General features: G+C 36.4%; 1 protein-coding gene across 2 annotated transcripts in view; it reads right to left on the bottom strand.

Annotated features, from left to right (window-relative positions):
• LOC122844157 (glutamate receptor ionotropic, kainate 5-like) overlaps positions 1–16,296 on the bottom strand; it is a 192,385-nt gene that overhangs the window by 40,918 nt on the left and 135,171 nt on the right. For both annotated transcript variants that reach the window (XM_044139370.1, XM_044139369.1), the window contains exons 9-13: positions 13,260–13,421; positions 9,092–9,244; positions 6,775–6,879; positions 5,452–5,559; positions 5,149–5,352 (exon numbers count right to left, since the gene is read on the bottom strand). In XM_044139370.1, the coding sequence (XP_043995305.1) occupies positions 5,149–5,352; positions 5,452–5,559; positions 6,775–6,879; positions 9,092–9,244; positions 13,260–13,421 (732 nt within the window). The remainder of the gene's footprint in view (positions 1–5,148; positions 5,353–5,451; positions 5,560–6,774; positions 6,880–9,091; positions 9,245–13,259; positions 13,422–16,296) is intronic.

Genomic DNA, 16,296 nt, shown 5'->3' with positions numbered 1-16,296 from the left:
TCGGTTTTCGATGGCTTTCCTCTTGCCTCTCTGATAGCTCAGAATGCAACTGTGGTTTTAAAAGAATATATTTTTCTTTCAATTCATAATTATGCACAACTTTGAGTTGGTCTGTGACGGAAAATCCCAATGAGGTTGTAACATAATAAAATGAAAAATGTCTGAAGGAGGATGAATGCTTTTGCAAAGCACTGTAAAAGTAGCTACCAAAACTCATCAACAAGTCTATTATATATTTAAAGCAGACAGAGAGCAAGAGCTGCATAAGGGGTGAAGAAGAAGGATCTTTAATATTGCAATATTTAAACCATGATAGCTGGATATTTCATAAGGTCCCTTCTGAAGGGAAAAAAGCCTAATAGATCTTAAAGGTCAGCATTCAATTGGATAATGCACATTTTCCACATCTTGGCAAAACATTCCTTTAAATTTTACTTTCTTTCCTACTGGAGGACACAAAGAAATTCAATTTACTGTATTCCACTTTTATCAATTGGTAATATTGACTGGACACTGAGTGGGAGCTGAAAGTCATCCATAACACAGCCAGGGCATGAAGCTTTCTTCTGGTGACATAAACAGTTTAAAGTGGGTTCCTGAAAAACCCTCTTTTAAAATGCCCTTTTCAGGTCTGTTTTTCCACACCAAAACCGCTGCAATACACCCCAGTTTGGATTTAACCTTGATGGATGAAGACAGAAAGGTGAAATTAAAATTGAAAGATAATCTCATTAAGGTTCAAGTCAACTGAGACCCAGAGTGGAGCTATAGTGGAGTGTTTATCTGGACCCCAGACACCTCTCTGCTCTTTAATTAACACCTAATTGATTAACAAGCACACACTTCTTAAATGAATTTCTCCCACTTTCATCAGACTCCTCAGTCTTACAAACAAAAAAGTTTATAGGAGTGTGTTTCTGTGTTTAGGTTGGACAGTTGTCATGTTTTGTGCAGAGAGAGGGAGAGAAGAGAGAAATCACTCTTTAAGATGCAGTTTTGTGGCCACAAATTTTAAATAAAGGGATACCTGCTTGTGTGTCTGTGTTTGTCTGTTGGTGTGTGGTGTGGTGGGCGTGTGTCCGTGTGTGTGTGGGGGTTCAAACTGAGGAATCCCACAGTGTAATTGAAACAGCTCTGTATAATTAGTAAGGAAAAAAGGCAGTTGATTAGCCTTTTAATAGCTCGCCTGTGTTCCCCAGTTTCTCTTTCTGACACACACACACTCACACACACTCACGCAACCATCAGCCACAATCACCATTACCATCACCATTATGTGTTTGTGTGTGGCCCTGCTTCCAAACACAAGAGAACAATTTTTGGGACCGCTAACCCAGAGACTATTTTTGAGGCTTTTTACTAGACCCCACTAATTAAAGAAAAGTTAAAGCATCTTTTCAGGGTTAGAGTTAAAAGTACCACAGTGTTTTAGGGTGGGTTACAAGGTTTGGGGACGTTTTATGGCTTCCTCGTCACACCCCTTTCACAGAGCACTACCAGACTAGGCCTTCTTCTTTTTCTGCCTCAGTTAAGATATACTATAGGAGGATGTCAAGTTTCCTGTTTCATAAAACAGCTTTATCATAAACACATAACAGGCCCTTCTTTAAGATGGTTGTGGCTGGTAATAAATCACTAATCACATGCAAGTTAATAACAAAATCAAGAGCGAAAGGAGGTTTGGAGAGGAAGAGGGTTGGCATAGAGTGGTCTTCAGACATGCAAACATGGATTGGGTAAAACCTTTCCGATCTGAACAACGACTTTTCAGTTTTGTAATAATTGTCACTGATACACTTTGCTTAGGTTCAATGATCTTTACTCTCTCAGCATACTTCAATGTAACAAATTCTGTGAATAAAACACAACACTATGAAGACCCTGGTGTGTTTTTGTGTAATCGCTACATCACATGCTTGAACCACCAAGCTGGGTAACTGTATCATAGAGACTATGACGAATTCCTCTGGCAGCTCTGAGGCAACAGTCTGGCCACTGCCTTCTTGTGCAATTCTGCTTGAAAAAGATTCTTGCTTATAGCAAAGTTTAGGCTTTCTACCCATGACTTGGATCGTCTCTGGTAGATCTTCTACTGGGCTAATCAGCGAACACAAGGAGAAGTTGTGAATAATGATTTGAATTTTCTGTGATGTCTAAGAAATGTAGTCTGCTGATAGTTTTAGCAATGGCAGCAAAGGAAGAGAACAAAGCCATTCAGTCCTTATTGGCCACTTTTACAGCATCTGAATTAACATTAACAGCCGTCCAGTTTGGATCGGCACGCATCTCCTCACAGTTGGTACAGCGCAGTCAATTTCCGACAAGCTTCTTAGCGTCGAACTGGCTCATTACATATGACACGGGTAAATGTTAGTAATTGGGTTAAGCAAGTAGCATAGAACCAAGGAATTTATTTTACTGTCTATTGCCGTGTAAATTTGTATAAAACACTTTTGTTTTTAAATTTGTATAAAACGAAAACATTTTTTTTTACACAAAACATTTACACAAATTTTTTGTGTAAAATGTTCACACTCATGAACATTGTGTTTAGCGTTACTCAGCTTTACAAATATATGATTTTTTTTGTAATGTAAACACTGAGTGGAATGGTTCCCCTCTGCTCTGACTATGGGCGACGACGTATGGCAGAACAGGAAGTGAGATGGGTCACGCCACCACTCACTGCTTGCTCAGGATAGAGCAGGTCCCACACTCTCAAAGTAAACAAAGATAGACCCAATAAAAGTTGATTTTAGGGTTAGTTCAATTTTAAATATCAGTGAGAGGGTTTACTATTAAGTCATAAGAGAAACATAACTTTCTTTTATGGTTTTTAAATATATATTTGTATAAATATTGTATAAAAAGAAAACTGCAGGAATGTTGGCTGTTCATTTTGGCCGCTAACAGATGAGTGGTCTAATAGGTTCTGGTTCATTTGTTCCTTTACCTTTTTGAACTTTTGTACATTTTGTTATTTTGTGTTCAACATTTTAGGGTTCTGCTAGGACAAGGGGGTCAAACTCCAGTCCCCAAGGGCCACAACTTTTAGATGTGCCTCTGCTGCACCACAATTGAACAGAATAAATAAGGTCATTAAAAAGGCTCTGGAGAACTGATCTACACAAGGAGGAGGTAATAAAGCCATTTCATTCAAGCGTTTTATACCTGTGGCACATCTAAAAACTGCAGGACAGTGGCCCTTGAGGACTGGAGTTTGACACCTGTGTGCTTAAAGACATCAGTTTGTTCCCACCTTAAGGACATTTTGTCAGTTCGGCATATTGCAGCAAAGTTGTTCTGTTTTATTCATTTGAGCTTTGAGCTTCTGTCTGTGGTGAAGTGGAAATGTCAGCAGTTAAATCTAAGTTAGGAAACAGTCTATATTCTCAAACTGCTGTTTGCAGTTGCAAACTTTAATATTGCTAATAGATAACATGAGACACTAAAACTGTGTAACCATTTTGTCTTTGTTTCAAACTATTAACACTAATTTTCTACTGACTGTGCGCTCAAAGTGGCGTGACTCACATCTAACATAAATAATAAGTGACCAATTACATCAGAAAGGCTTGAAAAGAAAATATTTGCATCATGTTAATTCATAAAATAAAATTTTAACAGGTTACAACTAGTAACTGCAAGTGAAAAAAAAAAACAAAATCAAAAAAATTTATAAAAGGCTTTTATAAATATAAAATATTTAAAGCCTCTTCCAATATTTACTATTCAGAAAGCGATTTCCACATTTCAAAGCAAAATTTTGGCTCTTCTACTAAGTAATTCCTAATTTCCCATTGCTAAAATAAAATTCTAACTTTAAAGGGTTTTTCTAAACACACAGAAATACAAAACACTCTCACTGTCTTTTCTCCTTATCATTTTTACCTCCTCTTGCAGTTTTCATTGCAGACAATTCTCTAATCAGTGTTAATTAGACTTGACTTAAAGTGAACCACTTTCACTGAGAAAACAACTAACTTGGGAAATTGAGCTTCAGCTGAGCCACTTAATACGTCCTGAGCTTCCCTGTGACTGCTGATCAGAGCTGAGAGGCTTTCCAACACTCCACCGCTTGTATAATTGGCTGACGCTTGTGTTGCAGTTAAGAGTGCCATCACTGTCAGTAACTCAAAGCCCACGTCTTGCACCCTCACCCCTGCCTGTTGCCATAACAACTAATGCAGAGGCAACGTTAGAAAAATCAATTGGGGATGCTCGTGTTTTTGTGTACGTGGTGGCTTCGCCTGATTCAATTTGTTGCTTTTGAATGTGAAATGTTTTCGGCTTGGTCACACTTGAACTTGACGATGCTGTAAAGCAGTGGAGAATTTTCACTTTATGTTTTGCCAACTTCAAATCCAACATGTTGCAGATATGGGCTTTTCTCACAATATACGGAGGCACTTGTAACCAGCTTAAAACCATGGCTAACCTTTGTGCCTGCTTTTGGAAAGTATATATTATCGTGGTGTTATTTTCATTCATTATCATTCAAGGTGACCCTAAAGTATCCGCCAACAGAAATCCCAGGTGACAGTTTGTACTAGAAGAAGAGGAGTGAAGCATAGAAGGATTTAATAAAGGAAGTGAAAAAAGCAGCTGTCTAGGAGAATGTAGCAAACACAGAGGGGACAGGAGTGCCAAAGAGAATGAAGAGCCGATAGGGGATCCATCCAAAAGAATGACAGAGTCTGCATTAAAGAGAAGGTGGCTGAGGACAGAGAGAGCAGCGGCATGAATCCAAAAAGAATCAGCCTGTGAGTTTAGCAGCACCACAGATGACATTGGCAGGTCAAATAACTGATATTAAAGTGGAAGAGCTGGAGGCAACTTGCAAAGGACTCATAGATGCAGAAAATAAGGGGCTGGTTTTGTTGTTAATTTATTGGATTTTCATTTAAAAATTATAGAGCTGTTTTTCTGTTTCCACCATTTTCTTATTTTCCCTTTCAGAATTGCTTTTCAGCTCAGAGTTTAGAGTTCTATCATATTAAATTCTTTTTTGTGAACAAAATGTTTGTTGAAAACAAAAATATGCACCACTTTCAAAGAGGCCAAAGGCTCCAAATGAAGAAAATTTCTCACAAAATCAAAAGTGGCATTTTTAGTAAGTCTATTTATTCTCTACCATTTCATACTCACCCTGTTGATCAACTCCCCCACCATGCCGGTCCAGCTGCCATTAGGTTCAGGTGCTCCATATAACCCATCATCCACTAGTTTAATCTTGAAGGAGAACTTCAGGATGTCTGCCAGCTCCCTCAGCATGTCCACACAAAAACCTTCGTACTGATCATTTCCTTGGAAAACCTGATAATTGGACTTGCGCATTACATATGGGTTTTCCTATCAGAGCAAGAACAAAAACATTGGGCTGTTGGCTGAAACATATTAAAAGGAAGAGAAACAGCTGATGCACATTGTGTATGTTTAATAACACATTACCAGGATAGTGGTGACAATTAAGGACTTGTTAGCTAGTGTTTCTGAGGCATTGAGGTCCAAGGAAGTTGAGTTCATTGCCAATGTGTTGTTGGAATACCAAGTGCCAATCTGTGAGGAAGAAAGACAAATTAAGCAAAATCTATTCAAATGGCTGAATTCCCTCTCTCTGCAGAGGGATGGTAACAAGTCATTCATTAGATTCAGGATTGCAAGTAAGGATACACCTAAAACTGACCCCATTAAACTAAAATCTAATAAATAGAATATCAGAAAAATTAAAAGTGACAGGTTAATAAAAACAAAATACAATTGCAAGATCATATAAGTAAAATTATAAAAACATGAAGAATGTGGTGTGTATGCAAAACGCAGTAAATTATGATATGCCATAATAAGCATGATTCTTTAGAACCATATAATCTGACAACCTTTCTAAAAAATCAGACTTGCCTTGGTTAGGTTAAAGAGGTAAACGCTCAATAATTTGGGCTGGAAGTTTCTGCATTGCACAATTTGTTAGATAGAATGAGGAATCATTGTTTTAGAGTTGCATTTCGAAGGGCAATAATAAGTTGACCTCAACTCAAAAGCCTTCATTTTATTACTTGATTTACTTTCTAGTGGTCAAGTAGATTTGATCATAGTTGATTGCATCTGATTAGTCTAAAGATCTTGAGTGTAATTTCCACTCAGGGTTAATCAGGTCAGCTCAATACATTGTAAAAATTAAGATTGCAAAATAAGTCAGGCGCTCATTATTTCAAAGAGACATTTAACAGAAACTCACAGCAATCAGCCACTTAGCTTTCAGATTGTTTTAATATTATATTTCCAGTAAAGGGTGTTAGGAAAAATGGTCAAAAGGTCAAAACAAAATCAGTAAAACTAACAAACCGTCTTTTCCAGATATGTAATCTGTCTATGCGTTGAAAATATTGACAACCACGACCTCTAAACCTTTCAATGCAACAAGTTAAAGATCATGGACCACAGATAAGACCCACATTCACCAACAGATTTTTCATCTTTAAATAATTATTTCAGGATAGTAAGTAAGTTCGCACAAACTATATGGAAAGCTGAATGAATTAATGTATGAAAGAGCTGCTTATTAAACTCCTTGTTCTTTCGACATCTATTCTGGGATTCTTGTATAAGTGATGATCTTAGAAATGTTTACATTTCAAATTTAGTTTTAATAGGGAGATTTATTATTTATTACTCCTTTAAAATGAGTAAAGATAATATCAGGTTTATGTATTTAATGACTAAGCTCTCCACATTGTTCATATGTTATTGAATGAAAAGTAAGTGTTCTCTTACTTCTTTATGGCCTGCAGGGTGTTTCTCCAAGATCTTCAGAGTGTAGTTGGTCCTCTGTCCTTTACTGTTGAACTCAATGTGGCCTGTCAGACCGTCATATTCTACCTGATAAAATGAGAGAACACACAAAAACAAAGATAAATTACTGTTCAACAGCCTAATTTGTGAGTCTCTACTTTGTGAGCTGGAGAAATTTTATCTTAACTCAACAACCCCACTACACAAAATCTGTACCTGCTGTTACCATCTCTTTAAATACTTATTTATTTATTTATTTTTAACTTAAAAGGCAACAGTTAGGTCTGAAATGGTGAAAGTTGCAACACACTTTATTTCACATCGTCTGTGAGATTACTATGAACAATAAAGAAAATATCAGAGTAAGCTTCCTACTCTTTGTCCTTGTGTCTTGGTACGGTTTTGATATTGATTTTTAATGGACCTTTGAAATATTTATGTAGAAATAAACAGATTGAAATAGACTGTAAATTGAATTGAACCAGTTGTTCCGGTACCACACCATTTCAGCAGTTGTCATGATCTAACGCCATAATAGGAATTGAAATGTGGAAAAACAACAAATAATTCATGAAACTGGATCAATTGATTTGAATTTGTGTCAATTTCATCTGACACAAAATGTGTTGATTCATATGTTATTGAATGAAAAAAAAACACACAAACGTAATCACAAACTCCAAAACAAAAGCATATTGGAAACGGAAACTGAGAAACCTGACAGTACATCAGATCAGTGACAGAGCTGCTGGAATACATGCTCGCAGTAATGTGCAAATAAGTGTGAGACTTGTGTGATACACATGCAGCCAAGCATGCATTTTGTTCCTGAGTTTATGTGTGTTATGTGTTATGGAGTACACATTCAATGTGAATGGGTGTGTGTGTGTGCATGACTCAAGATGAATTACATCCCAAAAAAAGTGGAGCGAGAAAGACAGAGAGAGGGAGAGAGGTCCCCGGTTGCTGCCAAACACAGGGCAGAGATGATGAAGTGATGCACTGTGAGCTACAAAAACAATATGGAGGGAGAAGCATCATCAGTGGATGGAAAAAACAAGAACTGGCAGACAGATACAAACAAGGAAACAGGAAGATGAGAGTAAATCAAATGAATATTAAAAAGAACATTTATTTTGCTCTTAGTCATGTTGAAAACAAGCACATAATGCAGACTATTTTACAATACTAAGATTTATAAACATAATTTATGAGCCTCCTGAAGAAAAAGTCAAACTGAAATGCAACTTAATAGTTCCTGTTAGAAAAGAAGACGACTACAAAGACAGTGGAAAATGCAAAAATGAGTAACAGACATCAAAGCACACAGAAAATTCACAAAGCATCATTAAACTAATACAGGCATATGTAAAATAATCAAATCATGTTGTTGCATCTATCAGACATCTTTAACATTACGCCTATGAATGTAGGGAAAATGGCAGCTAATGGGTAGCTAATCAAAGTCTAAAGTAAATTATGAGTAGGATAAAATATTATGTGAATGATGTAGACTGATTTAAATACAGTTTCAAAGTGTTTCTTGATAATAACTCCAACTAATACCATAGTCTGGTTTTGCACAGCAGGATTCTCAACATGTAATTTCAATGTGCAAAACCATGTCCCAAAAGAATGAAGTGTCTCTACAAAGGCAACACTTTGCTACTTCAGTTTTTTTTTAATCAGCTCTAAACATTAATCTACCATGCTAAAATCTATTTTAAGACATTCTGGCAAAAGAAATTTGACTTTTTTGCATTCCAGCAAATATGGGAAAGTTCCACATTAAATTAGAAAGCGATGCTACATCACTGCTGATATACTATCTCAATTAAATATGAGTCCAATCAAAACTGTTCAACCAACTCAACTAACATATGAAAATGCTTTGATTTTACTATACCAGCTCTGGATGTAAATGTAGTGTTTTGGTCCTACTTGATGTTGTACTATCCCTTAAAATCCTAATAATGTGAGCTGAAAAGTGTAGCTCTAATTGGACAAAATGTGAAAAGTTCAAGGCATGTGAATCCATTTGCAAGGCATTGCATCTACTCATAAAATCATTGAAATAAAAACAAAAATACCCTAGAAATGATTCTTTTTGTTCTGCGTTCAGCTAAAGAGTTTATTAACATTTCCAGATTTATTTTACAGTTTTTGTTTACAGTATTTTATTTTAGTTTATCTTAGTACTTTTCCTGACAAATGCATGTGGTTGCTGAAGTCCTATGTTTCCTTGGTTCAAGCATATGAAATATGATTATATGAAGTAAATGTGTGTGTATGTGTTTACCATGCGTAGGTAGTTCATGAGGCTGGTCCCATGTTGCCAGATGAGGGGGGAGGTGCAGCTCAGTGGCTTCACGCCAATCTCCTGACTGCGGTTCAGCTCCCGCACGGCGCCCACCACCACGTGAACAGCATCAAACATCAGGGCGGATGACAGCTAGGCATGAAATAAATGAATACATAAGCATTTTTCCTTCCATCTATTTTGCTCCAAAAGGTGCTAGTTGCAGTCACAACAAATCTTTCTTGCTATCATTTTAATAACTGAATTCTGCAGAAAGTATTCAAAGAAGTCCATGCTCAAGGTTACAAAAACATAATGGATTTTACAAACAGTTAAATTGAAATCTAAGGGTTTGTTAATTTTTCGAAAAGTGTATGAAAAGCACATCGGCTGATGATGTTCTTACTAATAAATTAAAATAAATTATCATTGCATATCTGTTGACTGGGCATGAATGCATTTGAAGACGAAAAGAAAGTTATGCTGTCTACAATATCCCAGTTATACTGTCAGCAGAGCTTTGATGAGACAAATAAATACAAATATATACAAGTTATGAGTAAGAAGTTCATACAGAATGTTGTAAAGTTGCTGCAGCACACAATATACATATATACAGTTTCACAGAATCCTTCAAAAGACAATAAAATTGTTTGACATCAACAACATTTTATTTAACTGCACAAGTAAAGGTTTTAAAGTCTTCAAAGTAAGAAGGGAAGAAATGGACCAGAGACTTTAGCCCAATATTCCGTGGCATTTACTGTGATGATGATAAAAGCATTGAGAAAAATATATATTGCAAAATTCCTTGCTGTCTTATTTACCTATAAATCTTTTCACTATATTTGGAGATAAATAAACAAACCAGTTTCCAATAAGCTACTTTACTGCACTGTGTGCATTAAATAAGTCAGCAGTGCTCCAAAAAATACAAGTAAATGTAGCATTTCCTATGCTTTCATGAAAGTAGTAATGGAGAGAAAGACTTTGAAGTGTAAAAATAATCCCAACCACACTCAATAGAAGTTCAGTGGTACTATCACATTATGACACTTTTTTTTTTCTCCCAAAAGATGGTAAATGATGCCACATCACTTGCATGAAGAAAAACTTGTGACACTGAAAATTCTTTATTGGATAAACTCAAAAAAACAAACAACATATCATGAAGCAGAAAGCAATTACCTTAAAATCACTTTATGGCGCATTCATACTTGATTACATTATGTTTAATCATCCACTCAACCGGATAACCTGTGTAGTGACAATCCGTCATCTATCCTGGTTCAGTGGGGTCTGCCAGGACTTCCTGTGGAATTCTGTGCTGGAAGCCCACATGTTTTGTGGCTGTACTGATTTACAGGGCAAAGTCACCACTGTCTGTGTGCATTTTTGTCATGCAGATGACAGCGTTGCACATCAACGTCCCTCCACTGAGGTTGTAGAAAAAGATGCATTTTTCTTAATGGAATGCTGTATTTTGTATTTTTAATTTAGGCATCACTGGAAAAATGCAGATGTCTGCAGGCAGGCTGCATTCATGGAAAAAGCAAAAGTATGTTGAAACCATCTGAGGGTCAGATAAGATGGAGAGACAGAAAAACCAGTCCATAAATTAGGTGATATATAATGAAGTGGAATGACACAAGTAAAAAAGTAAATAGAAAAAGAGGCTTGAAATTACAACAAAAGCCCAAAAAACCCCAGCTGGAATCTATAAGTATTTGGAATATCCTTCCCCCTATTAGTACAAATTCATATTAGCAGGCCTAGTACTCACTTAAACCTATAATAATGTTTATTATCATCAAGGTGAAGCCCTGCATGACAGGAAGTCTCGTGAGACCTTTGCAACATTGTTGTTGCAAAACCTTCTGATGACGATGGATACATATATTTCTAAACTCAACACACAGCATTTCCAGAAAAACAGTAAACTGAACTCAACTGTAATGGCCTAAATGCATAATAACTGCGAAGACTCCTCTATTGAAAAAATAGAACATTGAAGCACATCTAAAATTATTTGCAAAGCATTTAGTCAAGCCAATTAAACATATTAATACATTATTATGTCTGATGAAGCTAAAATCAATGACATTCTACACACTGTGTTTTGAGCAGGGATGAACCTGAAAAACACCAACCCACATATGGAGGTGAAAACATCATTGGGTGAGGCTGTTTTCCAACACATGGTACTGACACACGTCATATAAATGAGACATTCCTTGGATCTGGATTGGTGGATTTTTTCAGCAAGACCTTGATTCCAACTACTCCAGCAAGGGAACTCTAAACTAGCTTTGGAGAAAGAAAAAAGATGTTTGAATGACTCAGTCAATCACCCAAGGTAACGCCAACTAATAACCAATATAAAGAGTTGAAGATCAAAGTTTATAGATGCGGCTCCCAAAACCTTTGAGGTTCTGAGGCAGTCTGAATAGATCAAAATTACTCCTGGGTGATGCAAGCAACTAGTCGGGATATTGTTGAGGAAGAAAAATACTGACTTGATCAATATTTAGTTTCTCTTCTTTTGCAGCAAACAGCAAAGATGGGCAGGCACTAGAAGCCTGAAGTGTGTGAAAAAAATCAGACCGTCAGTCAGAAAGCAATACTGAAGTCAACAAGCATTTTACCATAGAACAGCATAAAGAAGTGGCAACAAAGAAAAGAGTATTCACAAAATAGCTCAGAAGTTGTTCAAGGTGGGCTTCAAAACAAAACAAAGAAAATCCATGTATTGGCAGCTACAAAAATCACCGACAAAATAGCAGAGATATTTTAGCACAGAGACAAGAAAAACTTCAAACACAAAAGGGAAGCAGAAGAGTGAGGCAGAAAAGAAGATAAAAAGGATGGGAATAAGATCATCTGAGTAAAATGTTTGCAACTTTGTTGTGTCTTTCTTTTTTCGTATTTGGTTTAAGGTATAGCAATAACATATATATATATTGATTCATTCTAGTTATAAAGCTGTTTACGCAGTAATTTTAGAGCACAAATAACTACTTCAGTTTAAAACAAGAAGACACTGCTGGCTGTAGTGTTCTAGATCTCTGTTTCTCATTTGTTGAATTTTATCTATAGAGCCAAATGATTAGTGGCAATGTCACAGTTGTGAAGCTTTGGCTGAATTTGTGCAGAAAATAAGGAAAAGTTAAGCACACCTGCTTTCAGTTGCATTCAACTCATGGGACTGAATGATTCTATCGGAGTCTATTTGGTCAGTTGTCTTTCAGATTGACACTCTTAGAGAATCAGATAAATTGCAGAGAGGCAGGTATAATTTGTGAAAGCTTGATAAAAAAGACAGATGCTTGGAGATAGGGGTTTTGGCAAGGTAATAGATTCAGAGCTTAATGACATTAGCTAAGAATGGTTTGAAGTGAGAGACAGATAGATAAGGGAAAAAGAGAATGTGTGAAAAAATAATTGGCAGCTCTCACCGGTTTTTGTCTGGAACCACAGCTGTTTCTACAAGCTCAGATGTGCCACTTTGCAGTGAGATTACTCATCATATATCAGTCTCAAACTTTTAGAAGATGCCCTTTCTGCTCGTCAACATTCCTAATTAGCATTCAAATAGACTTAGTGCATTGCTTATTTCAACATAAGCATTATGTGTGAGATTTGTAGGACAAGATAGACTGGACGATGAAACAGAAGACCCAATTTATGAAATCAAATTAGTATATGAGACATCCAGAAGTACAGCACAGTTATAATGGAAGAGTTTCTATGTAAATGAGACATATTTTAATTTAAAGCCTTATAACTTTCTACCTTATGTTGTTGTTTCTTTATGGCTATTAATGTTAAAGAAAAAAGGAAATAGAGCACAAACATGGTTTGTTATGAACGTTTGGATCAGAATCAGGTTGCTGCAACAAGAAGAATAAAAAAAAGCTTGTATTTAGAAATTATCTATGTTGAATAACTGCAAAGTGAAATTCTCAAATATATAATTGTACTTGCACTGAAATAAAGATTAATATAATAACTGTTATTAATTTCAGGAGGACAGATATAACAACAGCCCATTAGGGACTATTTAAATAGTTTCAGGTTGATCAGTCTTTGATCATATTAAGTGCTACCATGTTCATCGTTGGTCTGGATGCAGCTGGAGGGTGAAGAATTTTCTGTGAATGTCTCTCACCGCAGGTCCTGGGTATGGGTTGATGTTGCACCCTTCTTTCCACGACAAGTTCAGGCTCCTGATGAAATCCAGGTAGAAAGGATGGGAAATGTTCAACATGGAGAAACCAACGATGTTGGACTGGTCACCCACCACATCATCTAGCTGGAGCAGAGGGAAATCCTTAAGGCCAGATGAAAAAGAAAGGGAGGAAGAAAAACAGTTTGTCAGCAATCTCTTAAAAATATATACAGCATGACATGCCAAAGCATTGAGCAATCTAGATAGCAGAACAGATTAAATTTAAAATACTTTTCAGATTATACATAAGAAAATAAAAACATGGAAATCAATGAAAGACCAGGATTGGATTTTCTTCAGGCTACACTACTTTGGATTCTGTTTTGAAACTCTGAGTTGGCTCCTAATGTAAAAGTGAAAGAGAGATGGACATCAAAAGCTGGGAAATTTCAAAGAAATTCAAATAGTCCTTGAAGGCAAGTTGATGTCACGCTGGGCTCTGCTGCTGAAACAAACCAGAATCAAAATGTTTGTTTTGCCCTCAAAGGGTTTATGTTACGTAACACATGCTGACACTGAAATATTTAGCCAGAGTTGTAGGGAGCAAAGAATGCAGGCGAGTGAACCAAACACATCTCCTGCTGATTTGTCACCTGATGACACACATCAGGTGACACAAGCTGTCAACACCATTGTATTACACTAAAATAAACTAACCCTGCTGTTTGATTTTTCTTTTTTTTAAAGTCAGACCAAATAGGGGGAAAATAACTCAAATAAGTCATTTCATTTCTTGCCCAGAAAACAATAACCAACAGTGGTTCTCTTACATCAAACTTAGCAGTTAGAAACATAATTACAACATAGGCATTTTTAAACTACTCTAATTAAATTACTTTGGCATTGCTAAGTCTCAAATCGTGCCAAATCTAAAAGCAGCAGATGGCATGTCAGCATATGCCACGTCTGGTTTGGTGGCATATGCTGATTCTACAGCAATGTGTGCCTGCCATTAGATGGTATGCTGCTGATTTGGATCACGTTAAATCAGCGGGTGATGCTGCATCTTGCTGTTGGTTAGCACATTTATTGATAATTCTGCCATGCTTTTATAGTTCTTTCAAATAAATTATACAACTAGACGTACACAAATAGATGATCTAAAACTCAATGTGATTCTATTAGGGCACTTTTCCCAAATGTTTCTTTATATGAAGAGTTTAATCATACTTTTGCATTTGTAGTTTTTTATAAAGCGAGTATAAATCTTCATACAAATGCTTAAGATAGCAGTTTCACTCTGGATAAGCAACTATACTGATTAATACCGAGAGATTTGTGCAACTTTAACTTTTGATAATGATTATTTCACAATTTGGCTTGATTCATATCATACATTGAGTAGAATTAACAACAACAGACACAATCTCAAAAGCCAGCCAACTAACTGTGTCACTTATGTGAATATAAGATTTGAACTATGTCACCACTGTTCAGGCATTTGATTTTTGGGTGTGTGCAAATCACCCTTATTAAACTCACAGCTCACTTTTTTGGCTAAATTTAGCTAAATGTACAAATATCTGGTCGGCAGTTGTTAGTATGAGCTAATGTTCAACAGCTAGACTGCTACTATCAGTTTTTGGCTGTGTCCGCTCTCTGGATTGTTTTGGCATTAAATGTCTAATTAGAAAAAAACAGAAGTCTATATATAAGTCTATATAAAAAACATAAAATACTTCAATTCATGAATTAATTTATTATGGAGATGCAGAGATTTTGAAGCTTTCTTTGCTGATCAGTACAAATATATCTATATATTACATTTATTGACTAAAATATTTGTCTTTTTCTTATCTGTTGTATTTTCATTGTTTCTTGTGGCTGAGAAACTGTTGCTGTCATTGTTGCCGTTGCTCTTGCCGGATGCCAAATCAATTTCAGCAGCAGCCAGGCCGGCTGTCAGACTGTCGCCCTGCCAGCTCTGACAAAGAGCAGTTGGCTGGCCGGGTTGCAGGGACCAGGCCAACACTGCTGAGGGAGAAAGCACTGCGACAGCATTCCAGAAGGACACCAGTGATGCATTGACTGCAGCATGCTTCATGCTAGATGTTCATTTAGAAAGAAGCTGGTCTTTAGGCTAGTCCATGCTGGTAACTAATGAGTTCAACTGTTTAAACATGTGAGCTCCCTATGGTGTTCAAGAGGCAATGACCTTCAGAAATCCTAAGGAATTTGATGGGTAAATTAATAATGGTAATAACTTTCTGATTATTTTACTTTGATATGCACACTTCTATGTTTTAAGTTCACCTCTATGCATTTATGTTATTAATGCACTTAAGAAGTAAGTTTTTTCTATGATGATGAGTCACTAGCTGCTGTGTGAGAAGTTCATCTGTAATCATGCTAGTGGTTAATGGATTCAGATTGTCTCCGACCTTCTTTTACAATTACATTTTCACGTATTGGAAGCATTTTCAGACACTGCACTGCAACAATAATAACTAATACCAACTGAGTTCCCCGGATGGTCTGCCCTTTACTAACAGGTTTGAATCTCATACATGCTAAAAACATCATTTCACAATTATTTTCAGTCAATATAAGCACTTAAATCTTTTGAGGAAATAAACATGAGAGTGTGAACATCTTCACATGTTTTGTCTACAGTAAATTGAGACTGGCAGACTCTAGTCAAACAGAATAGAAGTAGAAAGACACAATACTCAGCTGATGTTGCTCAACAATAGCTTCTAAGCTTGATGGTACCTATGTGAATTTTAGAAACTATTTCTTGGAATAATAATAAAACCAAACCTGGCCCATGTTCTATGAGATAATAAATTAATAATAACACAAAATTTGGCCAGTATCCTGACCAATCTGAAAAAGCGTATCTCACTCAGTTTTTTTCTTTTTTTGATAGTTTATAACATGTAGCTGGGGAGTTTCCCAAATACCTGCTGACTTCTCAACCCATAAACACTAACTGAAGAATCAACAGGTGACACTTGAACGAGAAGGGTAACACGTT

This window comes from Gambusia affinis, linkage group LG14, assembly GCF_019740435.1.
Source record: "Gambusia affinis linkage group LG14, SWU_Gaff_1.0, whole genome shotgun sequence".
Classification (NCBI taxonomy): domain Eukaryota; kingdom Metazoa; phylum Chordata; class Actinopteri; order Cyprinodontiformes; family Poeciliidae; genus Gambusia; species Gambusia affinis.
Note: the sequence above shows the minus strand (reverse complement) of the source record. Positions and strands in the feature narration are given on the sequence as shown.